The 17,962-nt window shown below is 38.1% G+C and overlaps 1 protein-coding gene across 1 annotated transcript in view; it reads left to right on the top strand.

The window, feature by feature from the left end:
• The window catches only part of GABBR2 (gamma-aminobutyric acid type B receptor subunit 2), a 489,338-nt gene that overhangs the window by 214,211 nt on the left and 257,165 nt on the right, over window positions 1–17,962 (top strand). Inside the window, exon 4 of the mRNA XM_075744642.1 lies at window positions 17,200–17,301. Coding sequence (XP_075600757.1) covers window positions 17,200–17,301 — 102 coding nt within the window. The remainder of the gene's footprint in view (window positions 1–17,199; window positions 17,302–17,962) is intronic.

The following is a 17,962-nucleotide window of genomic DNA, read 5'->3' as shown; positions in this document are numbered from 1 at the left end:
CTTACCAGGGGCTTGCATCAGGGATGTCACTGGGAGACTACCAAGCCTTGGACAGTCCACTGACTGTTATCTGCTCTTGTTGTTTCACGTGGGCACCAGTGATACAGGCAGGAGCAGTCTGAGGAGTATCAAGAAGGATTACAGAGTCCCGGGAGTGGTGGTAAGGGACTCTGGAGTGCAGGTGTTTTTTTCATCAATCCTCCCAGTCAAAGGGAAGGGCTTTGAAAGGACCAGTTGAATCTAGCAAGTCAACAAATGGTTACAGGACTGCTGCCACAGCCAGGGGTTCAGCTACTTAGACCATGGGACTCACTTTGAGAAAAGCCTGGTTTACCAGGGGATGATAGGGTCCATCTGTCAGAGAAGGGGAACAGCATCTTCAGTCATAGGATTGCCAAGCTGCTGAAGAGGGCAGCTCTCAAACTAAAGTTGTCATGGGAGGGGAACTTCAGTGCATCCCACTCCTATCAGTTTGATGACTCCTATCAGTGCCAGCAATAGATGCCCAGAGCCTGGAGAAGTGTCACAGCTCAGCAGGAGAGCACCTGAAGTGCAGCGCAAAGGAATTCCAGCCACTCCAGCCAGTCAGCTTCATCGGGGGCCCAACTTAAATGCCTCTATGCAAATGCACATAGCATGGGGAACAAAAAAGAGGAGTTAGAGATGTGTGCATGCCTGCAGGCCTATGATCTTATTGGTGTCACAGAGTCGCGGCGGGATGGCTTCCGTGACTGAAGTGTTGGAATAGAAGGATACAGGCTCTTTAGGAAGAACAGGCAGGTGAGACGAGCAGGGGGGGTTTGTTACCCTCTATTTCAATCACCAGATGGAGTGCATGGAGCTCTACCTGGGGATGGATGAGGAGCCCACTGAGAGCTTATGGGTCAGGATTAAAGGGAGGGCAAGGACAGGGTACATTATAGTTGGTGTCTGCTACAGGCCACCCAGCCAAAAAGACAAAGCGGATCCAGGCCTCCTGGCATTTTTGCCTGACTTCCTTTTTCTTGAGATGCATTGCTCCTGACCTTGGAGAAGGTGATCCACCATAGCTTCTATGGAGGTGGTTGCTCTGCTTCTTGATATCATTGTCTTCCCTAGGATAAATAGCCTTAGTAAAAAGTCCCATTCAATTCCTGTGGGTTCTTTTCGCACCATGACAATGTATGAAGACACTTGCATGTCACTTCCCGTTGTAAAGCTGAACATTAATCTATTAAATTCTATTCCATAACAGTTTGGAGAAAGGATAGGAAGTTAAGAGATGCACTCCATTATAAGATATTCTCACTTTCTTAATTTCTTTTCTCCTTTAGGACTATACTTAGGAGGATCACATCATCTGGTAACCGAGGGAATTGGCAGGGGAGAGGGGGAGAGAAAGAGGGAGGATTCGCCTCCTCCTTTCTCTGTTAGATCTTTTTAGACACAAATATCAGTAGTAACTTTTGTGTTCCCCTTAATTTGATTTGCTCATATGATGTGGAAGAGAATCTGATTCCATGTCAATGGATTGATATTTAAAAGATGTATTCACACGAATTAGTGATGGTCAGTAGAAGTGGTGAAATATCTCCTGTAGAGATATCATGGTGGTATCTTAAAAGCTCTCATACCACCTACACTTCTGGCATTTTGGAGTGCCCTTAGTTTTATGGAAACAAGCTTCTCCAGATATTATCTACCAAAGTCTCTGAGCATTAAAATTAATAAATAAATGAAACTTTAAAGAATTATTCAGATTGCAGGATCAACAATTCTATATTTAAATATGCCTGCACAGCTTTAACAGAAATGTTCTGTAAAAAAAGAACTTCATCTAAACAAAATGATTGCCTTTCTTTTGACTCCCAGTCCAGTACAGCTTCTTCTTCCCAGAACGGACTTTATTTGTATGGGCTACTGGGATTATTCCCTTTGCTTCTAGATCTCTCTCTTGTTTAAAGGAGGGAGGTTAATCTTACAGGATATTAATGTTACATTTCATTTAAAAAAAAAAAAAGCAAAAAGCTAAGTGGTATTATCTTTCAGACCAAATAAAAACATGTAACAAATAGCATGGAATGTATTTAAAACTCAGAAACAGATAGAAGTTATTTTTAAGGGGCTTGTCCAATTCTGCTGAAGTCAAATGCATTACCCTTAATGACGCCACATATATTCTCTCCTCCCTGAGAGAGCTAAAATAAAGCATTACATATGCTTAGGAAGGTACAGAACATTTTTTCATGCCAGATTGTTGTTAGTTCTTGTGGGGATACAGAAGGGTAAAGTCGCATTCCAGGTGTTCTGTGAATTCCAGGTACAATCCGTAATGTTAAAATGAAAAGGGCAGCGACAGTAAAAAGTATTAGCATACATCGTCAAGGAGATGATCGCCAGTCCATAACAAACAGACATAATTTTCGCCATCTGAAGTTGTCAACAAGTTGCCCAAAGACACAGAATGAAACTGCTTGCTTAATTTGTAGGGTAAAAAACTTCAAGTAATTCTCAGGTAACCTAGAAGATTTTGTCTTCTGGTTTCCATAATGAATTAGGGAAGTCATCTCAGTCAGTACTGATAAACTGCTTATATTTTTATATCATTTTCCAATCATGGATAATGTTGGCTTTACTTTCTTAAATAGCTTGTGTTAGTGTGACCCTGGAGAATTCCTGTGTAGGAAAAGAGAATGTGAAGCCAACAAAATGAAAATATACCACTATGGTATTTTTAACTACGTTACTGTAAGAATCAGTGCAACAACAGTAAGGCTGCTTGAGACAAGGTGCAGCATAATGCCTATTCAGAATCCCATTCAGAATAATACAAAATAATGGTCAGAATTTATTTATAAAGGACTTAATATAAGACATACCAAGAATTACTGTCATTTTAAAAGCTTAAGAAGATATTAGCAGGAAAAAATCTCAGAATACAGAAGTATGCCAAAGGAGAAAAGTAAGTGCAAGAGCAATTAACCAAGGCATTAAAGGGTTCAAAAAGATGTGTACAAGAGCCAGGGGAAAATGTCTTTTCTAGAAGGACATTTCACAGGTAACTGGAGTACAGCTTCAGCTGACAATTGAAATCTCAATGGAGGAAGTATGTGAATCAAGCTGAGACACTCAAGTACAGTAAATTATCACCACCATATGGCATCCTTCTGAGGATTCTGAAGTAAATAAAGTGTGAAATAACAGTCATACACCATTGCGGGAAATGTTGCTGCAAGGTTTTCAATATTCAAAAAAAGTTAAGATAGCTTCTATATTTTCCCTGAACTTGGAGGACCAGGGGATAATCCCCAAACTCTGAAGTAATGTTTAATCATCTGGTAGTCCTAGAAAATAGGATGAAAATGCTCTAATAGAGCCATTACTTTATCTTGCTTTACTTTAACTTAGATTAAAAAGCGAATGTAATTTAAAGTTAGCGTAGCATATATTAACTGGATTAATTTAACTAGCATGCATTAACTGAGCTATTAACTAGCTTGCTTATCTAACTTCCTGCTTTCCAAAAAGAATGTGATTATGGCTTCTGCACATTTTTAAGTTCTTTGGTGTTTTTAACAGAAATGGTTACTCTCCAAAGCCTTCAGCAGAGGACACTCATGTCTCTCATGATGAAATTGGGAGAATCAGCAATGTAATAGATGATAGTGCCATATCAGTTCCTAGGGGGGAGGAGGGGGAGGGAGAAAGAGAGATTAGAAGCAAAAATAATGGCCTGTAACTTGCTTCTCCCCAGGTAACAGCAACCACTGTAGCTCACCTTATGCCAGAGAGTAGTACCCTTTAAACATTGACTATTTTTTCTGTTGCAGACTTTTAGCAACTTTCTCATTCCTTTAAGCAGCCTTGAACTTCAACTTGCCAATATGTATAATAAGGGACAGGGGGACAACTCTGTGGGCTTCCCAGAAAAGCACAATTTGATTTTGAGTCAAGCGCATGGCACCTTTTCAAAATAGATTCGAGTAGTTGAAGTTGTATGCCTAGGTGTCTTTTATTAGTCTTGAGTTTGCCAGCTTTATTTTTCATTTTATCCTTTTCATGAAGCAATGCTAACTAAATGTTAGATATCATTAATTTTGCACGTGATCCACTTCCACTTCATGTGCCTTGCTGATATTTTCTAGGATTGCCTCTCCTCTTTTTGGTTTGGAAACAGAACAGTAAAATCAAGACATTTCTTCAGGAAACTGTCACTGATAGGTAGATCCAAGTGAGGTTTCCCACAACGAATAACAGCTGGCAAAGTAACCGTAGGGCAGAATTTGGCCGCAGCTGTCATTATCTGGTAGCAGCAGTAGTCAAAGATGGATGCATAGGCACCAGACATCTCTACATCGCTGCTGCTTCCTTTTACGGAGAGAGCTTCCACAGAAATCAGTGCTTCAGTGTTCTTAATGTCTCTTCCTCAAAGAGGTGATTGAACAAGTCAGCAAACTATTGATTTTAATTTGCAGGTGAGATGGAGGAAAACTTGTGTTGAAAGTACACCCCTAATTTATTTAAAACCTTAATTGGTATTGTTGTGTGCACTGATGGCCTAAAAAAGAAAAGGGAAGGACATGGATCATATTGGTTGCTTTTACTTTAGTCAGATCATCATGGTATCTGGATCTTCAGTTCTTATTTATGGCAAATTTTCTGTTGCAGTATGCTTTAAGCCTATATGAAAGGCATAGATCCTAATACTTTTGTTTTCTGGACTTTTTTTTTTCCTGGACTGCTTGTTTTGGCATAGAAAATCTTACATATGAATATACTGCTTTAAGAAACAGAAGAGTTTGGAGCTGTTGAAAGGGTCAAACATCTGTTGTCATATTCTGCTTCTTTATTAAAAATAATTGTTGATTGTGTATTATTTTCCTGCATATTCTTGTGCTGTCCTGAACAGAAGTTTCATCTTCAGCTGGTAGAATCTCTTTGGTAACTATCAGAATACTAAGGGTGATGTGGTAAGCAGCTCAAATTTCTCAACAAGTCCCTGTTTTTATCTAAGACCCATCTTCAAGGAAGTATAGTAGTCTCAAGTGTGACAGCAGACTCCATCACATGTATGCTTATTTGGTAGAGTCAGGTCATCAAGGACTCATTCTTAAAGCAGTGTTCTGTCTCAAAATTTTCTGTTCTGCAACTGATGAAAATACTTTTTAGGGGATTTATTTTTCATACAGTTAAAGGCTGGACCAACTGCATCCTACAAGCATTTTAATTGTAGCATTAAGTTCTCATTACAGAATGTCTTCAAAAGACATAAGGAACAATTTTACTTGAGTGAATACCATAGGAGGATCTGTGAACATTCATGTCACTATACACTGAAGTGACACTTTGTCAGAGGTTACTCCACTGAATAATGAATTTCCCAAACAGAAAAAATACTAGTTGTGTTTGGCCATTTGAACCTTCTTGTAGTATCAAATGACAATAAAATTGAACTTATCAAGTATTCATATCAGAAATTTTATAGGTCATTGTACAAAGAATTGTAAAATATATAGATCAGAATGTACTAACAGCTAAGTTAACAGGACAGGGCACCAGCTGCGATTTAAAGATGGAATTTACAGACGTCCTTTCTGTAGATGAAAACATGTTGGGCATCTGGGGAAGATCTCTTTCCCCACATATCCTAGGTTATGTAGCCTTTCAGCTAGCCTATGAGATGGTATGTATATTATTTGAAATACGGAGTAGTGTGAGGAGATCCAAAGGGAAGGTTGTGGTTGCCACTGGAAGATGGCAACTACTAAAACTGTGGATTTCAACCTTCTTCTGGATTGTAGGCTTGAAAGTAAGAAGGAAAGAGATTTTCCTATAACGCTGACAATATCTCAGTTCTTCATGGTTTCATAACTCCTCAGTTCTTCCAGTACAGATGAGTGAGTGCAAACTCTTGATGCTGATAATTATAGCCAGATTCACACTCCTGCCTTGGAAGGTCTGAGCTGCTGCTGAATTGCTGGGTCCCACAAAGATAGAGGATGCAAAAGAAAATTATGGGTCAGAAATATTTGTGAAATTATTTTGGTTTTCTGCATTATAAAAGTGAACAAAGCAAAGAAGGTGTCTGTCACAGAGAGCTGATGCCGAAGCATTTTGACAGAACGATGAGATCAGCAGTGCTTGTGTGTGCAGAAGGTGGGCATTTGGGTTTGTAAATCAGTTGTTTCCTCAGATAGTAATCCCAGTGATCACAGGAATGGTATTAGTGAGCATCTGAGTATATAAGACAGAAGAAAGTTAATGCTTCTTACTTGAAAGACTCCAAAAGTTTTTTTCAATTGTTTTTGAAAATTAAACATTAGTATGAAATTTCAATACATAACACTGTAAGAAATGCATTACTACTTCAGTGTCGCGTATCTTCAGTTTAGTTTGTTCTAACTTCAGTCTCCAATGGATTAAAGTTACAGTCCTCAATACAATGTGCTACAATATTCCAGTCTTAAGAAAACAGAAAAGGATGGCATGATTTAATAGACAAGTGCAAGTGGAAAAAGTTCTTTAAATGTAAATGATACACAATGGAGAAAAAGAGGAATTTTTTTTTTTTTTTAAATCTCCTGATTACTTGTCTCCGCTCAGTAGTATCACTCCAGTTAGCATCTATTGTAGTTCTCTAATGTAGCAGAACTCATTTGGGTCAGAATAGATAGAAGGTAACTTCCCCTGTATTTTTGCAGAAGAGGAACAGGGGGCTGAAGCATGGTTCATATGGTAAAATTTTCATGTCTGTTTATATTAGCAATATCGTTTGGTGAAAATTTGTTATGTGATGATCTTATATCCCTGAAGCGGTGTCTGTTTTCCCCTTTTCACCTGGAAGAAAAAATACAGACTTACAAAGTTTAAATCACAGGATTGTTTTTTTTTTTTTACAAAGTTGTTCTAAACAAAACCGCTTGGAGCAGTGCATTGCCAAGTGGAAAGTAAGTTAATGAAACACTTTATTAAACTGTTCCCAAATTTTAAGCAAACCTGTCCCTCCACTCCTAAAAAGCCTAACGCCCAAATACCCCAATGGATTGCAATGAGGACAACTATTCCCATAGTTCAGGCATAGAACAGAATTAAATCTCATCTTGATATTGCTGACCTTTCTGCATTTAGGAAGTCTGAGGAAGGTGGATTGCTATTTTGGAGGATTATTGAAATAGTAATAATTTCATATCATCTGTATTCTCACAGGTATGTTTTCTATAATCTCCCCTTCATCAAAATGCCATACAACTTTTGTATTAGGTAAACGTATCTTTTTAGTTTCCCACTGAGGCTTGTATTCATAGTTTTCAGTTGATAACAATGCTTACTCCTGGATACTGAGGTTTTCATAAATGTTGATATAGTCCCCTGAGTCTGATGCAATTAAACCATTAGTAAATAACTATAGCTTCAGTACAGCACCTGAGTGTATGGTAAAACTTCCAACTTGGCCTAGGTTTTCTGAAAGAAAAAATCCCAGATAGGTAAAGACTTCCAAGCTTTTCACAAAACTCGTGGTTTGTACTAACCTCCTCTACCCGCCAAGAAGTAGAAGATGAACCTGTGTGTTCTCCCTCGGTGGCTGGGTGGTCAGGTTGAGAAAGGATGCAGGGAAGTAGCCCACTCCTCTGACCTTGTTCAGAGAACATTTTAGGAAGGTTTGGGATCTTTGAGGTTTCTAAGTTTCAGTGGGTGCTACCGGTACTGGAACAACATTTTGAGACAGGGTTATATTTTGAGAGCTGGGATTCAGCTATAGTTCAGTTGTCTGTAATTGTCTGTATCTCAGAGTCATCTAAGCTCCATTTATAGTTAATGGAGAGAAGAGAGAGGCACTTCCAGGGTGCAATCCATCTCACCTGTTTTAGACATCTATTTATGAATGAGATGACTCATTCCTTAGAAATGCCCATTTATCTTAACTTTGGCAATATCCACGTAACACCTTTCCTAGTTAGTGTTGGAATAAAAAATATTTCATCCATCATGGATGGAGGGACTGTAAGTGTGTAAATGTTACTGTTGCTTTCATTCTGCTTAATCATGGAGGATTTTACATAAAGACACTTCTTTTTGCAATTATAAATCATAGCTCTTTTGGCACTGATAACATTTTCTTAAACAATATTTGATTATAATTCTTGTTGCTTTGTTTGAATTATCAATCTGTTGTGGTTAAACCCTGGCCGGCAACTGAGCCCCACACAGCCCCCCGGCAGGATGGGGGAGAGAATCAGAAGAGTAAAAGTGAGAAAACTCGTGGGTTGAGACAAAGTTTAATAGGTAAAGCAAAAGCTGCGTGTGCAAGCAAAGCAAGACAAGGAATTCCTTCCGCACTTCCCATGGGCAGGCAGGTGTTCAGCCATCTCCAGGAAAGCAGGGCTCTGTCACGTGTAACGGTTACTTGGGAAGACAAACGCCATCACTCTGAACATCTGCCCTTCCTTCCTCTTCCCCCAGCCCCTTATATGCTGAGCATGACGTCATATGGTATGGACTGTGCCTTTGGTCAGTTGGGGTCAGCTGTCCCGGCTGTGTCCCCTCCCAACTCCTTGTGCACCCCCAGCCTACTTGCTGGTGGGGTGGTGTGAGAAGCAGCAGAGGCCTTGGCTCTGTGTAAGCACTGCTCAGCAGTAACCAAAACATCCCTGTGTTATCAACACTGTTTCCAGCACAAATCCAAAACATAGCCCCATACCAGCTACTATGAAGAACATTAACTGTATCCCACCCAAAACCAGCACAGCCTCTCAATAAATTCTGCTCAGAATTGTTCTAGTATATGGGCTCTTGCTGAGTAATAAGTGTGTTTGAAATCTGTGAGTATGTAAGAATTACCAACGAGTACTATACCTTATCCACCTGTAATAATGTAATTAGATGTTGAGTCCATAATTTTTGGTTCAGTAATCAGTCTATTTACTATGTAAAAACTACTACAAAAGTGTTTTTGAGGGTGGTGTAATAGTGTGTGCTTCAAAAGAAATTCATGATTGTTTTCTAAGCTGTGATTTATTTTTTTTCTGTGATAGCATGAGCCTTTCCATCTTATTCTGTTCTTATTTTCTAATCTAAACCAAATTTACCCATGTAAAGCAGATTTACCATGTATTCTGAGTAGTTTTTAAAAGATTTTTTATTTCTGTATTTTTTTTGTCTAAACACATACTCTAACGCTTGTGAAATTTTGTCAGAAGAAGATCCAGATATATTCTATGTTTTGCATTCTATGTTCTAATTACAGTCCACATATAATTATATGGAGTGTCTTTATTTGTCTGCCCCTACACTCCCTCTAAGATAAAGTGTTCAGTATTTCAGTACTCCTAGTTGAATGCTTGCACCAACTTTCAGTAGTCCTATTACATTCACTTGCTTTAATAAACAAGCATTTCTAATTTCTTGCTTAATTACTTGTGCTACTGGCATTGGTTTACAAACTATTAAATAATCTATTCTCAATATCATCTCTACTTACTTTCATAATACCTGGCATGAAAATTACTATTGTATAATACTACAACCTCCAGACTCCACTTTCGTTCTGCTGTCTCTAAGAGTCAAGTCTGATAAACTTGTAGACAAGTGGTTGTCCTGTTTATCTGGAAGCCACCAGAGTCACGTTGCCTTTGGTTTTGTAGAGGGTATCTCACGCTGAAGGAACCAGAAGTATATTTTGTGTGGATTTTCTTCTACAGTTTTGTTCACCAGCGTCCCTGAAATCTTCATATGTACTGCTGTTATTTCTTATAGCATATATCATTAACTTTCAATCCTTGCCTACTATCGTTGGGATCCTTTTTGGCTTTGCAATGCATTATGCATTTTTACCAATAAGGAAGGTACCATGCCTTTTCCCTCCCTGCTGTGCTACTCAGTTGTGTGTTTACTTGTCTTAGCGTCCAGTCTTATTGAAGAGAGTTTGTTTCTTCGGACTGCTTAAAGTCCTGCGGAATCTATTGTGCAGGTATTTAACATGCTTGTAGGGTAATTGGAACTTAATCTGTTCGTACGTTGGCATAGTGCAGATCCCTGTTTCTTTTTCGTAGCTAAATTTTTATTTCACTGTAATATGCTGGCATCTTCGAAAGCCTGATAGCACGTGAGCCACTTCTTGATAAGGTGGACTGATTTTCTCTTTTTTGTTGCAGGGAAATCATCTTCTAACTCAAACTGTTTGTAAGTCAACTTAAAAACCCCTAATAAATATCCCCCCTACCGCAGGAACTCTAAATTCCTATTAATTCTTTTTATCCACAACTATTAATGTTAAATCAGTTCATGATTACTTTTAGCTTCTGTGACCAAAAACCAGGAAATTTTTCTACTTCAGAGAATTTGAGGGGAAATTAGAGCATTTTATATGTGATTTTATAAAGGTTTATGTTTAAATAGGTGTTATCTGTGTGGTAGTCAGGCATGCACAGGTTGGTTTTCTGTGAAGTCAGATTTACCACATTGACATCCCAGGCAGAAAGGAAGAGAATTAGCATTTTTTAACTGGAAAATGTAGTTATATGTAAAAAAATTTAAACCAATACAATATCCTATTTTTGTTCTGTTATTGTTAGTACTATTATTATTACTCTAGTCCAAAACTCTCAGTCTGAAACACTCAGGCACTTCTTGCAGACAAGAGTTATGTTGATTGCATTTTTTTCCAGGTTAGATCTATGTGCTAGAGTCCTACTTCAATGAAAAAACTCGTATTTTTCTTGAAAGCCCGTACTGCCAGTTTTCCCAAGTAAAAGCCCAGTATTCCGGGGTTCCTTCTTCCCTTCCTCTCACCTTGAAAACCACACATAATATATGATTTTTTAAAAAAATCTGATTTCCATTGAACCAAAATGGAAATCCAACACATCTTTGATTTTATTTCTCCTTTACTCAATAAGATATATTTAGTTTTTTAATTTTCCTGTAAGTGGGACTCTTTCCTAATACCTAAAATAATATTTTACTCTTTCCTTTTGGTTTATCTATGCTTTATCTTTTGTGTTGTCTCTCTGCTCAAAATAAGGTTCTATTTCCTCTTTCATTTTTGTAATCCCAAACGATGTGTACATCAATGAAAGTATACCTCAGTTTTCTTCTATATCTAAAGGCAATGACAAGTATCAGTATTTAGTATTACACAATTTGTATTCTCCAGATACAATATTTCTTGAAAGTAAGCTTCACTCAATGCTTCTAAGCCTCTAAATATGAGTAGTGTGTTTGTTTCATTGGAATGAAAATAAGGATAATTATGTTTGCTTGTAATACATCATATGTGGTGAGATCTTTCTCTTTACTAATCCCAGAAATTGTAATCTGTCCTTTGCAATTACAATTTACATTTTGTCCATGTAATGAGAAAATATTTTTTTCTTATAATTCATGCATTTGTTTTGTACACATATATTTATATCTCTGTACTGAAACTCCTGCAGTACAACATTTTAAAGTATACAGTATAAATCTCAGCAGCAGGAAATCTCAGTAAAATATCTGACTGTATAATCCATCTGGTCTGACCAGTTCTCATTCATTAGGAGTCTCTTATGATCAACATCTGGTGGGATTAGACTGCGCTGAACAACAAGGATTTAGCTTGCAGTACTTACATGCAGCTTTAGTGAACCAAAAGGTCATCGGAAATATCTGTTAAAAGCAAAGTAGTATGATTAATCTAAAAATTATTAAATTTATTTTGTAGCTGGCAGAGTTCGATTAAATGAGCAACCTGTGCCTTTAAAAGTATAATCTGAAACCAAGTTTGAACCGTTGATCGGTGGAGACCCCTGAATCCAAACTATCATCATTAGATTGACAATTCATCAGGAATATCACCTTTCTGTACTATTTTCCTGGGAAAAAGGGATAAAATTGCCTTGATGAAAATGAAATATTGTGGTGAAATGGATGCTAGCTATTTAGTACTTGTGAACAGGTGCTCACACTAATAATCCCACTGAAGTTAGCAACATCTGCTCACCTAAAACAAAATCAATACACTTTTGTATCCTTGTGGGGTAGGAATTGTAGGCAGAGGATCATCACACGGAGATCATAAGAAACATGCCAGCAGCCCAAAGTCAGTGTCAGGGCCCTGAGAGCATCAAAAGCCCCTTCTGCCCCTAACTGGCCCCCCAAGGCTCCCCCCATCCTGCCCAGGACCCTGTTTCAGCACAGCCCAGCTCCATCAGTCCCTGCTGCCCCAGGGATGCCGGGGGGTGCTGGTCTCCCTCTCTCTCCATCACCACCATGCCTGGCATGGACCCTGTTGGTTCGGGCCCATGTCCTGGCTTGTCCTCAGACCTGCCTTGTCAGTACGGACCTGCCCAGCAATCAGAGCCCTGTGTCTGACCCTGGTTATTCTCACCAGACCTGATCCTCTCCCACACTCATGGACGGGCTTCCCAGCTTTATCCTGGACCTGCCTTATCTCTGTGGACTTCCCTGGAGGTCTAGCCTCATGGCTGAAACTGGCTGTTTTCCCCAGGCCTGTGCAGGTGCCCTCACTGGGGCACTGGCTGGTGAGGTCCCTGGTCTGGTGGCTGTGTTATTGCACTCGTGTCCCCCTTCCTTAGGGAGCAGCCGGCCGATGCTGCTCCCCAACATTCGCTTCCTTTCCTTAAACCTAAATCCATCTTTCCTCATACCACAAGAGTGTTGTAATTTGGTCCCATCTAGACTCTTTCTTTTTTTTTTTTTTTTTTTTTACAACCCATTTAGTCTTCTGTCTACTCTCAATTTGCTGGAAATTAAAGAAATTCATTTCTTCCTTGGCAACACAGGTTCCTGGCTCCTCAAAACCCCTGTATTTCTTCCTTCACAGGTGCAGGGTCAGGAACTTTGTTGTTTGCCTCTCAAACATCACTGAATTTGATACAACAGCTATGAGGTAGGCAAGTATTGCTGCCATCCACTTCACAGAAAAAAGATACAGCCAGACTTGGTAGCAAAATTTAAAATCTTGTTTAGGTCATATGAGCTGTGTAACAGAGCAGCTCTGGCAGAATGAGGGGTAAAAGGCAGTTCTCTTGAGTCCCATGCATTGCCTCAAGCACAAGGGCCATCCTTTTCTTCCTGCAAATGCATCCCTTACACATGATATAAACCCTTCATTTTTTGGAGCTTGCTGCTGGGTAAACATATTTGCACCCTAGTAATTTTTTAAGTTGCCCACATAGATCTATTAAATATGTAGTATGGTGAAATACTGATTTCATCCAGCTTTCTGTACACAGAACAGTGTAAAAGTACTCTTTGTGCTGTGAGTGAAGGACGAGGGTCTCTAAGCAGTTGTTTGTGAAACCTTCCAGGTTTATTGATGCTCAAGTCTGGTAATCCCTGTTTTGGGAAAATGAAATGTTGGTGTCTTTAAAGTGTGTAAAATTTATATAAACAGATATAGACCTACAACCTTCATTAAATTTTTAACAAGGGACTAAAACCACATGGAATTATACTACTTCTGTATTCTAAGTCAGTGCAAGATTTACTTAGGAGCTGCAGATCCCCACCAGAGCTTAATGCAGTTTTGTTACAACTTTCTACAGCAGTTTCCTCCAGTTGAAATTATCCTACACAACCAAGAAGCAGAAGTATTTTATAACTTTCTTTACTCGGAGCTGAGCTATAAACTGCTTGTACTACTGGTGATACTCTTTCCAGGACTGCAAGCATCTGCTAAAACAAAACATGTAGCATTTTGTGTTCTGAGTTTCACAAATTTAATCCAAAATTGCAACATTTGCTACGGGAATAGGCAGCTGTAGAACTGGAGGTGAGGCTTTGCGAATTCTGACATTGGATGCAAATGCAAATCAGAAAATTGTAGTTAAATTTTTTTGAAAGAAGTGAAGAACTTCTGTAGGAAGAAAACCACAAGTTTCAATTCTGAGATATTTAAAATATTTAGAAAGAAAGAAAAGAACCTGAGGATGGTGACAAAAAAGTATGGAAATAGGAAACAAAGACTGGAGAATGTAGTGAAAATATCCCTGGACCTGGCACAAGATGAGATTTGTCCAACTAGGTCATAGCATTGAAAGGGAAAAAAACCTCCAACATTAAGTCTTCTAGAAAAATAATGGAAACTTTGTAAATCCTTATAAAGGTCCTAATACCTTGCTGTGATAATGGGAAAGAAACACCTTTCTTTTGGCAAAATCTCCATAACAGATGCATCTGAAAAGCATCCAATATCTGATTGTGGCAGTGAAAAGATTTCCAACTTCTGTGGCACCAAATCTAATAAGGTGTGTCTTTTGGGAGGTTAGTCAGTAGTCTAATGAAAAGTCTAAGAGCTCTGAAGCCACAGAGTAGTGGAGTTCTAGCAGATGGGGCAGGGGATGTCAAAGAAATTTCTCAGTGGCTGAATGTAAATAAGTGTTGCTCAGAAACAAATTAACATGCAATTGAATACCTCAATTGCAAAGTTCATGAACAAGTTCTGAAGGGAAGGAATCACACCTAGTCAGAAGACAGTCTGAAGTCTAATCAAATGTCAGTCTTGTGCCCTCCACTGAAACCTAGGTATAAGTGTTAGTCTATTTTAATAATATTTAATGTTTATTTTTTTATCATTTTTCTCGTGTTAATGGTCTAATTTGACTAAACTGTATTTGGTGAATCAGCTGTTTTCTACTCAGATCAGCTGAGGAATGTTGATCTAGTCTCTCTGAGATTAAAAGAAGGTGTAGAAATGGCTCCAGAAAAAAATCAAGAAAATATCAGAAAAGCAAACCTGCAACTAAACAATTTCTTGTTTTACAGAAGAAGGTAGGACAGTATAGAGTAGAAGCATATAACAAGTTGTATGCCTTTGGAAAGTACAGTTCTGTTAACTAAGGAAAATTTTACTTTTTCTAAGTAACACATGATAGTTTTAGTGAACTTTTATACTAGGTAGAAGGATTTTGGACATTAGCTAAACTATGATCAAGGGAGGTCCATTTTCTTTTGTTGTCACTGATGGTTTGTTTCAGAAAAGCAATTTTTCCTTGTATCAAGAAAGACCTGTATCATAAGTAGCAGTTAATGGCATTGCTGGAACTAAAACATCAATCATTCATTTTACTAGTATACTAGCAGAAAAAGGAGTCACTACTGATCATTTTTTGTCAATGAATACATTTTCACAGAATGTGCTTAAAAAGTGGTTATAACATCACAAAAGGATGAAAGTTATAACTTAAATCTTGGTGGACTGACCATTCTGACTGTTGCTTCTGTAAAATAAAATATTTTTAAATAAAAATTTACCTATATGTCCACTTGTTTTAGTGACTGTAAAAGGTTATAATGTAAAAATATGTCTTAGCAATTTTAAAGCATGGCTAAAAGGGCTAAGATGAAGCAGAGGCCATGAAAGAAGTCATTAAGGCAGCCAGAGTAGTAATGATATTCAGGGAATGCTTCATTGGTCAACCAAGAAACTTGGCAAAAGCAACTTAAAGGGAACATCAAAAAGGTGGAATGCTGTTTGAGGATCAATTAATGCAATTACTACATTGCAAAAACCAGATTATGCTTCTTTGTCATGAAGAAATTTGCAAAAGCACAAAGATAGTTTTAACATTCATCTTTTTTACCAAAAACTGTGTGGCTATCTAAGTTAAACAGCATAATGAAAAAAATAAATTAGTTGCATGGTAAACACAAAAGTATGAAATACACCCTGCAGAATGACTACCATGCATAGATTGAGAGGATACACACAAACATATTAAAGAAAGGATGAAAGATTACTGAAGAGATGGGTTTGTCTTGAAAGCAAAGCTGCCAGCAGAACTGAGAAGTCTCACCTGTGACCTTTCATGTCTCAGTGCATCCCCTTGCTCTTACTGTATACTTAGGCATGAATGTGACAGACTTTCCACCCAGGAAATTTAGCAATAGCTGAGTCTTATTTTTGCATGGATAAAATGTCTTCTCTTTATATAAACATTATGGTTATTTCAATTCAAATGAAGAAGTTCCTATTCCTGAAGGATGGATACCGCTTCCTCTTCTTTACTTGACCGTGTCGCTATATATATCAAATATTTTTAGATTGTTTTGAATGGACTGTGCTTCTCCCTCAAAGAAGCCAAGGAAAAGGAGAGTTAGGAGGGAGATTTAAAATGCATAATTCCAACAACCCATAAAGAGGGTCATTGGAAAGTATCTGCATATGATTTATACACTTCTAAATTTTCCTGTTTAATAACAGATATATTTCTCTTCCATATATTGTATTTTGTTTGCAATTGAGATACCTGTTTTGCGCTGTGATTTGCTTCTCCTATTTCTGATATAACAAACAAATAAAAAAGACAATCAGTGCAATGAACATGATCATAATTTTATTAAATTAAAATTGGGGTGCTGCTCTCTACATTTCAGTCTATGACCACATTATCTCCAGCTAAAATTAATTTTGCTCATCTATTAGGACCAGTAATGTGAAACTCTGTTTTTGCAGTCATGCAGCTGGAGGAAAACCAGCAGTGATTAAGACAGAAAACCTTGAAGTAGTTATATGAAAAAAAAAAAACACCCTGAATCTGTAACCTACATTGCTTTCTATGCTTTCTGGCTTCTTTGTGCTATTGGGCAGCTCAAAGAGGAGAGAATCTTGCCACTATAAAAAAACCCAAACAAACAGGTGAGAAAATCTGTTGACAGATGGTTGCTTGTGTCACCTTTAAGCAAACCATACCACTCGCTTCCCCATGCAGTGAGATGCATGCTCTAAGAAAAGGGGAGGGCACAGAGGAGTTCATTAAGCTTTACCAAACCCTATCCGACGTAAGCTAAGCTCTGCTGATTCATGCTAGGACCAGTTGATGGTGGTTTAAATCAGCCCTCAGCACTGAGAATATGTAAGAGTTTTCTTGATGAGTCTTTTCCTTATATACAGTCTCAGACATCACTCCAGCTACAAGAAAGATTTTGGTCTTAACAGCACTGGAAATACACAAGAATTGTCCATCCCCATGATGCAAAGTGGGAGCCCACTGTGAACTTTTTGTCATACACAGTAAAGCTCTTTAGGTAGTACACCCGTTGATAGTAGATTATAGTGGTAAAATAGTGTCTTGATCAGATTTTACGCAAAATGGAGAAAGAAACACGGGTGCAATGATCGTCAAGATCGTTGCTTGTCATTACAGTGATAAATACAGTCCATCTGCTTCCTCCTCGCTGAGTGTCAGTTCACTAGTTTACCTTTTTCTCAACTTCTGACAGGTGAGGAATGATCTGACTGGCGTCCTGTATGGTGAAGACATCGAGATTTCAGATACAGAAAGTTTCTCCAATGATCCTTGCACGAGTGTAAAGAAGCTTAAGGTATGTGCTGCTGGTTGAGGAATAAAGAGAAAGTGATGATTATGTCATGGCATTTTGATATTTATTTTTTTTCCTATGAAGAAGGCTAATAAAACAAAATTAGCATGATATATTACTACATTCCATTGCATGGCCAGGTTAACAAATGGCGTTACTCCTGCTTAATTCAGGAGTAACTCCAGGAGGGCCTACTCCTGCTTAATTCAATGACTGCCCATGCATATTATAGTTCCTCATAAGGACACAAAGTAAAGCAAGTTGTTGATGGCTTAATGTTTGTACCTAAAACACTGGTCTTAGTGATATACGTGTGAAAGCTCTTAAGGTTTAGAACCAGAACCCTTTGAAGGTAAATTATTGTGTAGCAAAAGCATTGAGCATCTTTCCATTAGCTTCATTACACATTTTAGATTGAATTCTTTGCTTATAATCATCTACTTTATTTCATATGAATTACAGGGGGAAAAAAAGGAAAAATAAATTTGATAGCAGAATACCATCCTTTTCTTATTATAATGATTTATTAGGTTCCTGGCATCTCATAAAATTAAAACTATATTTTAGCATTACCATGCAGTGCAACCAACAATAAACTAGACTTAGGAGATATAAGTCTTAAACTGCATACGAACATGAAAAAATGATTGAACAGCAAGAGCAA

This window comes from Balearica regulorum, chromosome 2, assembly GCF_011004875.1.
Source record: "Balearica regulorum gibbericeps isolate bBalReg1 chromosome 2, bBalReg1.pri, whole genome shotgun sequence".
NCBI classification, from domain to species: Eukaryota; Metazoa; Chordata; class Aves; order Gruiformes; family Gruidae; genus Balearica; species Balearica regulorum.
Note: the sequence above shows the minus strand (reverse complement) of the source record. Positions and strands in the feature narration are given on the sequence as shown.